This window comes from Pelodiscus sinensis, chromosome 14, assembly GCF_049634645.1.
Source record: "Pelodiscus sinensis isolate JC-2024 chromosome 14, ASM4963464v1, whole genome shotgun sequence".
Taxonomy (NCBI): domain Eukaryota; kingdom Metazoa; phylum Chordata; order Testudines; family Trionychidae; genus Pelodiscus; species Pelodiscus sinensis.
The window spans coordinates 22,242,217-22,255,974 of record NC_134724.1 but is presented as its reverse complement, the minus strand read 5'-3'; the positions used below and the strand labels follow the sequence as shown (position 1 = coordinate 22,255,974).

The 13,758-nt window shown below is 42.5% G+C and overlaps 1 protein-coding gene across 2 annotated transcripts in view; it reads right to left on the bottom strand.

Moving 5' to 3' along the window:
• Positions 1 to 13,758, bottom strand: part of FBN1 (fibrillin 1) — a 222,762-nt gene that overhangs the window by 197,454 nt on the left and 11,550 nt on the right. For both annotated transcript variants that reach the window (XM_006135061.4, XM_006135062.4), the window contains exon 3: positions 914 to 996. In XM_006135061.4, the coding sequence (XP_006135123.2) occupies positions 914 to 996 (83 nt within the window). The remainder of the gene's footprint in view (positions 1 to 913; positions 997 to 13,758) is intronic.

Below are 13,758 nucleotides of genomic sequence, written 5' to 3'. Positions count from 1 at the left end.
AAAACCCATTAACACACAAAAGGCACTTGACTCACAATACAAATTGAGTGGAATTAATACTTACAGAGAAAAAGCAGATGAAGTAATATCTTTTATTGGACCGACTTGGACCCCCATAGCCCACAGAGAAGCATGTAGATCACAAGACTGTACTTCCCTGGATCAGCAACTCTGACTCCAGCAAACTGCTGACAACACAAGAGCCCCACCCTGGCTTCCGCCCGCTTTTCCTACTATTTACAGTGTGACACAACACACTCCCAACTCCAGTTTTCCCCAGAACCATCTGCCCTGAAGTGTCCAGCCCTCTCCTTTTGCAAGAAATATTACCTCACTTATCTTCTCTAATATTTTAAGATCAATACAGCTACAATAATACTGCAGACAAAATCTCAGCACACAGACGGCATACTCTGCATGTGGGAATGGAACCCAAAAGTGGTCCATCCCGTTATTTGTAGGGAGAGTCAGAAAGCTGACATGCATGCTCCTTGCAAACAAGGCATGGGCAAGCATTAGGATCACCAGTAGTGGTAGAAGATGGCCAAAAGGGAACATGCCTGATGAGCAGTGTCACCATGGTGTTGGTGATGGTGCTTGGTCCTACCGTGAGGGCAGGGGACTGGATTTGATGATCTCCTGAGGTCCCTTCCAGATCTAGTATTGTATGATTTACCACAGACTCAAAAGGAACATACCTGTGGCTTGTGTTCAAATATTGCCAACACATCAACATACATGTTGAATTGTAGCTTAGCAGGGTTTTGTATATTATCTTTTCCATGTTAAAACAATAAATAAATGCAGTATGACCAGTATTGAACTTAGACCAGCAATACATTCACATAAACATGCAAACAATGCAACCGGAAAAGATAAATCTTGGCCATAATGTTCAATGACAGTAACTTACGGACTATGCATTGATTTCCACCAGGTAGCGTTTTCCATCCAGGACAACAGTAGGCATTGTAACGTGATCCACACACATTGGGTCTAGAAGAAAAATTGGTTCTTGTTTTTCCTCCAAAATACATTTTAATAACCAACATTTGAAAAAGTCAAAAATAAAAGCAGTGCAGTACACATTATGGGAATCAGCTCTCAGCATAAATGTCTGTGCATATTTAACAGAAAGAGTATATATACACTACTTATTGACCTTAGTGATGCCTACTCTCTTGTGATGCCAAAGATTACACTGCAAAAATGTAAAATGAATCACTATATTTAAAACTACTCAGAAAGCTAAAAGAAAAAAAATGTAACAGAGCTCCAGCATTTCAGATGCTACTGAATGTTTATATGGATACTGTAGATTTAACTTGGGAAATAGAACAATAGGTACAAGGTTCAATCCTACACTCCTCTTGCCAGCCATAATCCCACTGAAATAAAGAGTGAGGGATCAAGCCTATGATCAGGGAATATGGCAAAAGTCTAACATGCTCAGAATGATAACTCCTGACTTTTTGTAGCTTCATGTACTTTTCTATGTCCCTACCCAGCTCTAAAATGCTATACTACTCCTATCTTGACCAGAATAAGAGTAATGCAAATTATTACATTAGCCAAATTAAAAAGACAATACATGAAAATATTTATTTAGCAAAAATGAATCATTGGCAAAAAATGTAAAATGTATGAATTCTAGTGAGCTGAAATGCCTGTGAAATAAATACTAAGACACTTGGTATACTTAGAACTTATTCTTGCTACTCACTTCTTAGACACAGAGTCCAATCTATCAAACTTCCCACCATTCTGTGCTTCTCCATGAGTCAAATTTTGCTTATTTTACTACTATGAGAAGTCCCATTCAAGGGACCTAGTCTTCCTTACAGGAGTAACAGGATATAGCTCCAGATGCAAGAAAATAGATCTTCCTTTTCTTTTACATACCATAACCTTATTATCCTACAACCCTTACTCAAGCAACAAAACTTGAGAAAAGTGTGCCACAATCTAAATCTTAGTAAACATGAATTCTTTAAACAAATTAGATGCTTGTTTTTCTTTTTTAGGACAACTGTTGACCTTTTTTAGAGGTGTGTTTTTTTTAAACTATGTAATATAGATACAGAAAGTTATTTGGACACAGTATTACAATGTCTAAGTAAACATCTACCCTGCATGGTGCAGGATGGATTTCCAAACTTCCTTTATAAGTATAAACATTTATTTGTGTGCATGTCCCAAAAGACTGTCTTATATTTATCTAGTGAAATACATTATTAATGGAATCTTAAATATTATTATTTCACCCACTTGAATGGCTTCATACTGCTGATTACAAACTGACTCAAAGCTCACTGGTATCTAGGGCAACACTAGCATCAACTTCATTGGGTTTTGGGTCAATAGCTCCATGCTCAGCAAGATAAGTACAGGCTGTATAAGTGGGCCCTGTTTCTAAGAACATCACATAGCTTTTTAACTGCTTTTATAGGTTTTAAAACTCCTGATGCATATATTCGCAACATATTCCATCATAATTATTTCAGCTACATGCCCCTAGGGCTACAACTATGTCACTTTGTCCTTCCATCAAAGGGAAACTGCTCCAATATCTCATGCCAAATCAAGACTGGGAACTAGACATGTAAGATTTTCTTTCACAATCTCCTGTCTGAAGCAATGATGGAACTTATTAATGCAGACTGGGTGGCATTGTTGCTTGTTACAACTGTGAACATGAATTGACAGTATCCAGTTTGGGTTGGGGGTAACACCTAAGCACAAGACTGCAAGACAACAGTTAGACACTGGGCCAATTTTTATCCCAGTTGCACCAATTAAAGCAGTGCAAATCCACAGTAAGTAGATGGTCTTGTGATTAAGACACAGGTCAAGAGTCAGAGGTACAGCTAGAGAGAAAATGGAATTTCAGTTCCATGGGAAATTGGGAAATTCCATAATGGGACCTGGGGAGCCCTCACAGTACCAGGCTCCAGGAGAAAGTTGACTGACCTAGACCCAGTGATACTCAAAGTCTTGGGAACCCCAACAGAAGCAATCACATGGCTTTCTGAAGCCTGCTTGTCAAGCAAGGTCCTATTGAAAGCCTCCTGGTTTCCACTGGAATTTCATCAAATGAGGTATGTTCCCACAGAATGTTTCAATTTTAACAAATATACATTTTTGACAGAAAAACACAGTTTCTGACTAGTTCTAGTGGGGAGACCAATTATAAAATGGGGATAAATACTCGTGTATTGTGACCCTAAAATTCATTAGTGTAATGAGATGCTCAGATACTACCGTAATAAATGACAAAAATAAGCTGTAAAGATACATTAATTGAATGAGATCAGAATCTAGTCCACTTTATTGTCTGTAATGTGACAGTAACAGAGAAGTTGGACTAAATTAATCAGTTATTTAAGTGGACACAACACCACTGATTGCAATAAAAGTGGCAACTAAAGCTCATAGTCAATTTTGCTTGTTGCATTGAAATACATGTATAACTTTATAAGCTTTGCTTTTCACCTGCTTACTTTGGTGTATCTAGAATTTACTTCTTCAGTCATATGCTCTCCTCTCCCACCATTTCAATACAATCAAATTGAGAGGGCAGCTGAATTGTGCATAACAAGCAATAACTTGGGGTACTGAAATAAAATTCTAACAAACAACTGTAACATTTATTTTGAAATAAATAAAAATCAGAAGGATACAAAAGATCATATTTAAGTAATATTTGTGATTAAAATATACATATATAAAAACAGACACGGTATGTAGTACAATAAACTTTGTTAGTCTATGGCAAGTTATGAAACAGGCCAAATTCAACAGGTTTCTTTTTAAAATATACTGTGTTTTAAGATCACTTTTATAATTGTCAACCAGGTAATTTTTAATAACACAATCACAAGGTCATATAGTCAACAGCTATATAGGAACATTAGCTTTTAAGAGATAAATGTCAATGTTTTTAAAGAACGATTTTTTTTTTTAAATTATTGATGAGAGACCCTAGTGATGCATTCTGTGGCACAATACTAAGCACTATAACAATTTCCCTGAAGAGAGTTACATGAAGAATGAATTTTTATCATAACTAACTCACAACAAAAAGAGTAAAACATATATATGCCCAGCAGCGGCCCGTCAATACAGGAGAACTAGGCGGTTGTTTAGGGCGCCAAGATAAACGGCCGTTGAGGGCTTTGAAGGCGGGGCGCCGATCATGTGTTTCGCCTAGGGTGCCAGTTGCCGGCAGCTTGTCTAGGGCCGCTCCTGTATATGTCCCACAATCTCTATGCACTATATTCTATATACTTCCAGAACTAGACTGCACCTAGTTATGCAGTCAATGCAGTTAACTAACGTAATGTTGTACACAGGGGAAAACACCTGCCAGACTTCCAATGAGCAATCATGCTTAGAGACTGAAACGAGACATTCAACTACCCTGATTACTACCATGATCACAGCTTTATTTTGCATAGCTACAAGGAGTTCAAATAATAATAAAATTACACAGTTTCTTCTGCCCCCTCAATCCTGTGTTTGTCTTGGTGACCTCCAGAAATGACTTTCCCAACTCACAGGCTGTACACTACATAAACAAATGCATCCGAAAACTTACTGCCATTAATTTTCAGAGCATCTCCTTGTTCTTGTATCACGGAACAGTGTAAAAAGGAGGGACTGAGACATAATGACTCTTAACAATCTCAGCCACGCACCTCTCATCTCTTTCTTTCTTTGGAAACTAAACAATTCAAGCCTTTATTATACCTCACCATAACTACCTATCCAGGTATTTATATCACAACCATCAGTAAAATATTTATCTTTCCAGAGCTGGATATTGTTCTGTAGACGAGGGTGTACCCCTGTTAATTTACAAAATTACATCATTCTATGCAGTGTGTGTGGCATTTGTGGTGGGGGAGCACTCCAAGTCAAGTGAGCACTGGGAAAAGTACCAGAAGAAGAATCCTGGACCTTGCAGTCTTCTCTCCATAGCACATGGGTTGTGATCTACTGGCAGCTTATGAAGTGTGCTCAAGTAGCTCTCCAGGAGTTTTTTCCTCTCTTTCCACCAAGTAGCACTAGAGGCATTAGCAGATCTCTTTCTCTACACCACCTCCTGCTGCCTTAATGGCAAAGGAAGGTACAGTAGAAGTCAGAAAGACCCTGTTTACTCCTGCTCATATTGCTGCTAGTAGCAAGGAAGGGAGAGAGGAAGAATGAATACACATACCCCCTACCCTATGGATTGGGAATGAAGATCTCCAGCTGCTGGTCCCCTCTCTCCCCAGGCCTAAGCCAGGGTGAAGGTCTCCTTGCCTCTGCCTCATCCCCTGGCCTATGATCACATGCATTGTGGATGGGAGGAGAAGTTTATCAATGGCAGCCCCTGCAGCCTGCAGATTGAAGAAGAGCTACCGCAGACCCTCTCATCTCGCTGAGGGCACTGTGAAGTGCACAGAATAGTAAAGGTCTCCTTTCCTGCTCCTCCAACTATCCTCCCTCTCCACGGTCGATAGAGGAAATGCAGAAGCAGTTAAGGCATAGAGGGACACGCCCAAGAGAGGAGATGAAGCAGCACTCAGATATGGGCATAGCTTGCATGCTCACTGAATTGCTTCTCTTACATAAATCCAGATCATCATCAAATCCTTCAATTCCCTGCTCTTCCTCACTACAAAACCTATCAAGTTTCCCACACAACTCCTCCCCCAGCTCTGTCTCCTCTGAGCAAATTTCCCCCTTCTCCACAGTCTGGTTTCTCCATATATCCCATCTCATAGTCTGGTTCCCTGCATTCCTCCTCCTCACATCCTGCAGCTTCTTCTGCCTGCCCTAGAGGATGGTCCCCAACACACCCAGAGTCATAGACTAGAGTGAGCCCTTACATCACGGCTTTGCCCTATACCTATGATTGTAGCAGCTTGGCGCTAGCTGTAGATGTGATATCTGTAGCCAGAAAGTCCCCATCTAGAGATGACTTTGTAGAATGCCTCCCCCCACAAGTCTGCAACGTTGGTCTCCCACTGGGAGACTGAAACTACTTCTCAGGAACACAGCATAGGAAACAAACAAACAAACAAAAAATCAAGGGTCTCCCAGGCAAATTGGAAGACTGAACAGATCTGGATGGGGGGGGGGGGCGGGGCGGAAGAGGCAAACAAAAAACCCACTTATGCACAAATGACACTATATTCTGAAAAAGAAGCAGAAGACACACCATTTTCATTAATTTACACACATACCCCCCCCCACACACACCTTTTGCTTAGCTGTTATCTTTCAGCCTGTAGCTTTTTAAGGCAAAGATGGATCTGTATAGCACCTAGCACTGTGTGAGTACTACCCATTTAAATAAATACAATTAAATCAGAGTGGGAATAAAAGAGAGACTATGTACAAAAGAAAAAAAGCCAGCACGGGCAACTCAGACATTACCCCGATGCTGCTGTTGGCAAAAGAGGGAGATTTGAACAGTCGCCTTCACCACACTTCATAAGAAACATGAAGGCTGTGTCTACACTGGCATCCCTTCCAGAAAAGGGATGCTTATGTAGCACTTTGGAATAGGCAAATCCGCAGGGGATTTAAATATCCCCCGCGGTATTTGCATTAACATGGCTGCCGCTTTTTTCCGGCTTGGAGATAAGCCGGAGAAAAGCGCCAGTCTAGACGTGATTCTCCGGAAAATAAAGCCTTTTCCGGAGGATCTCTTATTCTTATCTCTTGAAAGTAGGAATAAGAGATCCTCCAGAAAAGGCTTTATTTTCCGGAGAATCACGCTGACTGACGCTTTTCTCCGGCTTATCTCCAAGCCGGAAAAAAGCGGCAGCCATGTTAATGCAAATACCGTGGGGGATATTTAAATCCCCCGCGGATTTGCCTATTCCAAAGTGCTACATTAGCATCCCTTTTCCGGAAAGGGGTGCCAATGTAGACACAGCTGAATAGTATCCCAAAAATCTTAAAACTCTGGACCCTTTCATGCTACTCTGACTACCACCTTCTCCCTCAAGTAGTCCCACTGAAGTCAATGCAACCACCCATAGAGTGAGGAACAATCTAGCATAAGGAAGGATAGTAGAATCTGTCCCAAAGAGAGCACATGCATTTTGAGAACTCAGTAGCCCCTATTTTCAAAGCCTTAATGGGGGGAAAAAAAACAGGAGATTGGGGAGAGGCTGCCATGGAACATTTTTCAGAGTTACACATATATTCACAAACCATAACAAAGGCTTTCACTGATTGCATGGCGGTGAAAAAAAAGCCCTGACTGAAGCCAACAGCTTTGTTCAAAGACTTCCAAAATAAACAAATTCTGTCTTCAATTAATAACATGCGGGTGAAAATGTAGTAGCTAGATGAGTTGAATTATTGTCAAAGGATATTAGTCATCTACTGGAAAAATGATAAATGTATATGACTGTTTTTCTCTCTCTGTTTCCATTAACTGATACATGAGACTGATATGCTCAGCTGGTGATACCTTTGGTCTGATGCTTGAAGACAGTAGCTCAAAGAATGTGGTTTTGATAATAATACTATTAAAGAATAAAAGAAGCATGCATGTGGTTAGCAGGAAAGGGAATACACGCTATCTATGACTGGACTTGAGACTTCACTACTTACCATCCTAAGAAGGCACTTTGAGAAGCAACAGACTCAGTGTGTCATGGGAGTAGTGATAAATGCTGTGTGCAAGTCAGACACCTTCAGCATCAACAGTTGCAAAGCTGTCAGTTTTGTGTAACTAGTAGGTTCATTCCTATGAAAGATGCCTAGAGCATTGGATAAATACTTTTTTTCTTTTAGTGAATTATAAATAAAAACCTCTCCCTAGAATTTTGATTAGTAATCCTGAAACACACATCATTAACACCACTTCAGTTCTTGCCGTTGTGCATTTTAGATTTCTAAGTTTTATATTAGCCCAGACTAGCTGAGTAAGACGGCGGGAGAGCCTGAACTCAAACATGGTAGGTTGCAGAGCAAGCCACAGTACCTCATCCACCTATCTCAGAAGGGTTTAGAACTCTAAGAGCTCTGCTTTCCATTGATATCAATGGACATTACTTAGATATGAACGTCTGTTCACTAAAACTGGACTAAGACTATCAAATATGTCTCAAAGGGAACCAAGCCAACTGGGCAGGCATCTTCACTGAGTTATGAGAAATGGATTATTTTTGCCAATGTGCCCCTACACTATGAAAACGTACCTGGCATTTTAGTTATGTAGAATCAAAAGGACATGGCTTGATGGCAGCTCAGACATCTCTACTCTGGACACTCAACTCTTCATGGCTTAAACATGTTTTAAAATAACTTTTCACACAGAAGAGGACAAAAACACTCCTGTTGTCTGAGAGAAATAGACAGGTGGATGGAAAGGTGTTTTGGAGGGCAAAGGAAACATTGGTCTAGATTAAAATCCATCTGTCATCTCTGGCTGCTTAAACTCTGTTTCTGAAAGCTTTCTGGAATTCATCACAATTGTTCCAAGTAGGCAAAGGCAAAAGCTGAGAATCATGCCTGCTTTTTGCAGCATATTTAATACTGTGGACTCACTGCAAGGACATGCATGCCTAGCATGTGAAAAGTGGAAATAAAAGGTTTTTAATAAGAGACATAAGCAACTTTGGATCTCTGTGATGGTTTCTACGAACCCAATCCTGACTCCTACCTCTGAGAATCTGCCAAGACAAACACACATGAGAATTAATCTAGAAAGAGGGTTCAGGATCTGGGCCAATACATGGAATCCTCTCCTCCTGCATATGACTACGTCTGGTTCTGTGGTGACTCCTTCCACATCTCTACTACACAGCTCAATTAGGGTAGGGTGGAGGTAAAGCAGTAGCAAAAAGAGACAGGAGCAGAGCTGATGAACCTGCATAGCACTGTGTCTATTAACTATTGTCCTGTGCGGAGGAGTGCAGCAGCAGAAAGAACTGTGGGAACTACAGCAGAGCATTTCTATGGGGAAGTGAGGGCTCCTTCTCCCCCACCTCCCTATCCCCATAAAAGTAACCTGAATCAAAGCCTTAGACTTGGTGCATGTGCATGGTGCATATGAAAGAACCTAAGCACAGATATACTGTACTGCTCCTTCACAATTTTAACACAGATCTAAAAGAGAAGCAATGAATCAGTGCCTCTCTAGCCTACTGCCACTCTGATCATGATTATGTAGGCACAAGATGTATGATGTGCCTGCATAATCATGATATATTAGGCATTATTGACTCCTCTGTATTCTTTTGTAGCACTATACCTACATTGTATTAATACTACCCTAGCACTAGCTGGGGAACTGTGCTTGCTCTAGAGATGTTAAATATTGGTTAATTGGATAGTTGAGTAATCTCATGAATTCTTATCGGTTACTCAACTATTCTATAGTTCCTGGGGGTGGGGGCGTGGGCGGCAGCCAGTGCATTCCAGCCCCACTCTCGAGGAGCCCCCTGCCACTCCATGCTACTGCCTCATGTGGTGCCAGGAGAGAGCCAGGAGAGATCTGGTCCATGAGGGGAACCGGTTTAAAAACCAGCTCCCTTGGGGACCAGCTGCTTGATGCCCCACGTTGCTGCCCCTGGCACAGAGCCTCTGTCTGGGGTGGGGACTGACCTGCCGTGAGCTGGAACTGAGCAGGGTTGTCTGCCCGTCTGGCTCCTAATACACTTTAAATGCAGCACCACAGTCGGGGTAGGTCCTGGATCCAGCATGAGCCAGGACTAAGCCGAGCTGCTGGCCAGCCTGCTAAAAAATGTACTGGCGGGGGTGGGGGGAATGCATGTACAGCCTCTTTCCGAGTTACAAACGAGTTATGGACCAAACACTTGGCCGTAAGTCAAAGCGTTCGTAACTCGGACCCCATTGAGTTACATGGCAACCACGCTGTTCATAAGTGTGGATCGTGTTTGAAACTCGGGGACCACTTTGGTCATAAATGTGAACGGTCGTAACTCAACCGTTCACAACTCGGGGACCGGCTTTTGCTTATTGGTTAATCGACTACACTATTACATACCTAGCTTGTTCATTGCCCCGTCATCAAAGGCCTGCACAATAATATCAGCTAGTTCAGCTCCATTCTGCTATGCCTCCTGTCTGTACCTTACATCTTTGACCTGGCTCTTCACTACAGTGTGCAGCACTGTCCCGTTGTCTTGTCTTCTTTTCATCAACCAGTCCCTTCTTTGCTACTTCAGCCTGAAATATCACCAGGAGAAAGGGGTGCCACCTCCTTTTTTCAGAAAGATTTTTGGTAAGCAAATTTCAGTTTGGGTATTCGCAAGAGACAAGAAAGTTCCATGAACCAGTGTAGCAGAGTCACTCCAATGTCAAAACACCAGCACCCAATTACAATGACTACCAAACACAGTGCGGCAGGAGCTGGGGAGAGGAAAGAGTTCAATAGTTTGGCATTAAGGGGGCAGCTGCTGCAGAAGTGGGGAGAATTTGATTCCAGGAAAATGGAGATGGCATGTGCACTTCTGCCCTTTAGAGAGGAGAAGGTAACTGTGAAATATAGTCAGGCTAGTGTAGGAACCCCATAGAGAAGCCTGCCCAGTGTGGTGCTGAATGTTTACAATCACCAGTTGCCCTGGTCAAGACCTTTTGCAGAAAGCACAGCTCATTACTGAGGAAGACACTACCCATCTGTGCATGAGAGTTGCTGGCATTGCTGAGACTTGTACCACAATCTGTCCGGAGCCCTGCCATGCACTCGTCAAAGTTGGCGTAAGCCAGGGATAAATCAAGCATGGGTTTGGAATAAATTAGACAGAGGCTAGACAGAGTGGGCAGAGCAAGGCTGGGAAAGTAGAAGAGACAGTTTGCTTGCCAGATAAAGACTAAACTGAGATGGAGAAAAAACAGTTAGTTAAGCTGGACAAAGGGGAAGGATGTTGTAGTGATCATATACAGGGTGAAATCTCTCTGCTCCCTATTAAGCCAGACCCGTACACAGGTGGGGTGTAAACGCATCCTCCCGTTGACAGCTGAGGGAAGGCAAGAGCAGTGCGCTGCCTTGAGCCTCCCTCCCCCATGCTCTGGCCAGGGTAACACTATTGAGCATTTAAAAAAAATCTTAGAGGGGTAGTAGCCATGTCAGTCTAATTAAAAAAACAACAGTGGTCCTGTAGCACCTTAGAGGACCGTTGCTGTTTTTTTAACTATTGAGTGTTGACTCTGTTGGTCCTGAAGTTTTAGTCTATGCTTAACTTACTCCCTCCGCTCTAATAAAGCTGTGAAGCTTTAAAATTCATGCATTTCCATGACAGCTGATTTTCACACATCCCACTGATGAGCAAACTAATTTTGCCAATTTTCATCCACAGGCAAAATGGGATATTTTTATCATTGGGATTGGTCTACCTCAGATGCTTTTGGGAGAGGGCAGGGGCAGAAAGAGAGGGAGAAGACTGAAAATTATTATAACAGTGGCATAGAAGAGAAATCCATGGAAGCATTCAGGTCTCTCAGTACAAACAACCATAGTCCTCAGCCATAGTGCCTATTATCCCATTAATAAGATATTAAGCATCTGCCCCATATCACCAAAATCTTGTGCCATGTTTTATGCACATATGTGTGTGATGTGCCCTGTATCTCTTATTTGCTTCCTCTACAGCATGTGTGTGATTAGCGTTGCCAGATGGTTTAACCAAAAATACCAAACACCCCTTCCCTCCCAAAAAAAAAAAAAAAAAAAAAAAACACACACACCACACATTGGAGAAAAAATTCTGTTGAAGAAAAAAAAAAGGGGGGGGGAGACCAAAAAAGGGGGACCCCGAGAGTTAAGCAAAAAATAAAAATAAAAAAACAGAGTGGCCCCTTTAAGAAATGCTTGTGAGGCTTTTTGGCCCTAAAAGGCTGCTGGCAGCCGTCCGCCATTTTGTCTCCATGCTCCGGGCCGGACAGCTCCCCTGTGGAACCCAGTAAGCACCCAGGATTTTCACCTCCTGGCCCGGGGAAAATAAACATCAGAAAATATTGGACATTTTAGGTTTCTGGTATTTTCTGATTTTTTTTTTTAACTGGACAGGAAGCAAAAATACTGGACTGTCCGGGTCAGTACCGGACACCTGGCAACCCTAAATGAGATATGTCTATTCTATGCAGTGAGTTTAATATAATAATTACTGGTATTCCCCACCCTGACAAGATGGTACTGCTGTCCCAATATGCTGGCTCAGTTTAGCTGAAGAAAGACTAGACTTTGAAACTCCACAGGCATCCTTGTCTCTGCAATCCTGAAGCCAACATGCATGTCAGGAGTTCAAAATGACATGCAAGCTCTGTCCTTCAGCAACACTGGAAATCCTGTTAACCTTAGCTTCTATCACTCTCTGCCCACCAAATATAGCAATTGGGTGATGGTATTCAACGTCTCAGAGACTCAGCTACACCGATTCACAGCATCTTCTGGTCATCATTTTGTAAGGACAGATTTATCCGACCTGACAGCCAGGCATTGTTCTCATGGTTCACTATAGAACGACAGATTTTTAGGCACATTCTCTCATTGTTCTACGTGCTAATGTCACTGGGTCCAATCCTAGACCCAATTTACGTGGTAGTCTAATGTACATTAGGCCCAGCTTGCCATGGAAACTAACGCAAAACCAAGCAAGGCCTAGGAAAGGAAAGGAAAGCAAAGGAAAGGTCCCCTGTGCACTCCATGAGCAAGAACTGTAGACACACTCACGGGATGGCATGCCCCAATCCTCCCTTTCACCTCATCTTTTAGGGCCAAGACAGATCTCTAGATCCAGAGTGATAGTCATCCCAATGTAGATCCAGCCAGGGAGAGAGGAAGGGACTTGGTCAAGATTTCTGCACCATTGCCAACATTCACAATATGATAGCTGGTGTTGAAAGCTGAGATCAATTCTGGGCATCTCTTACAGTCTCACAAGGAAACAAAGTCAACTCAGGAATTTTGTGGAATTTGCATGGTATTTCACACTTCAGCCATGAGAGGCGGCTTGCACACATCCTGCGTACTGTCAACAGCATAGGCAAAGAATAACACTGCTGAGCAACCCCTCTCTCGGGGCAAGAGCAGCAGTCTCACTTCCACCACAGGGCATGAAAGTGTAGGAGGGCACTGGAGGAAAGAACGCAAGGGAATCCACTCTAACCCTGCAGGCCAGAGGCTGGCAGCACCTATCTGAGGTGGAGAGGACTGGAACTGCAGGTTGTCACCAGGAGGAGTGGAGCTGGGAGAGTGGGGATGAGGGAGGCTGCCACGGAAGGGCAGGAAGGGTTTGTGGTATTGACATGGAAGGGAAGTGAGGTAAGATAGGGAGCAGATGCACAGGGAAAAGGGGGCCTGAATTTGTGTGCTCATAAATATGCTCTGAAGGCTGAATTTTTAAGTTACCTCTGCCAAAAGCACGTTGGGGTCAGGAGGAGCTCAAAATCCAGACAGATGAGCCAAAGAGCATAGTTTTGGGAGAGATTTTCAATGGCACAACCAAAATTTGGGAACCTCCCAAGTCAACTGAAAGTCACTAGGAGTTAGGCACCTAATTGCTGTTCATGCCTTTGAAGATCTACCTGACCTTTCCGTATGCTCCCCAACTTCTGTGATCTTTAGACCAATCTAAGAGAGAGGACTTGCAGTTTTTGAACTCTTGCAGTTAGCAATACTGTTCTTGTGCTTTTTAAAGCCAGGTGTAGTGGACTGGAAAGAGCTGATGCTAGCAGACACTCTACTTTAGCCCATCCCACCTCCAATCCATCATCTTTAGCTTTGGAATT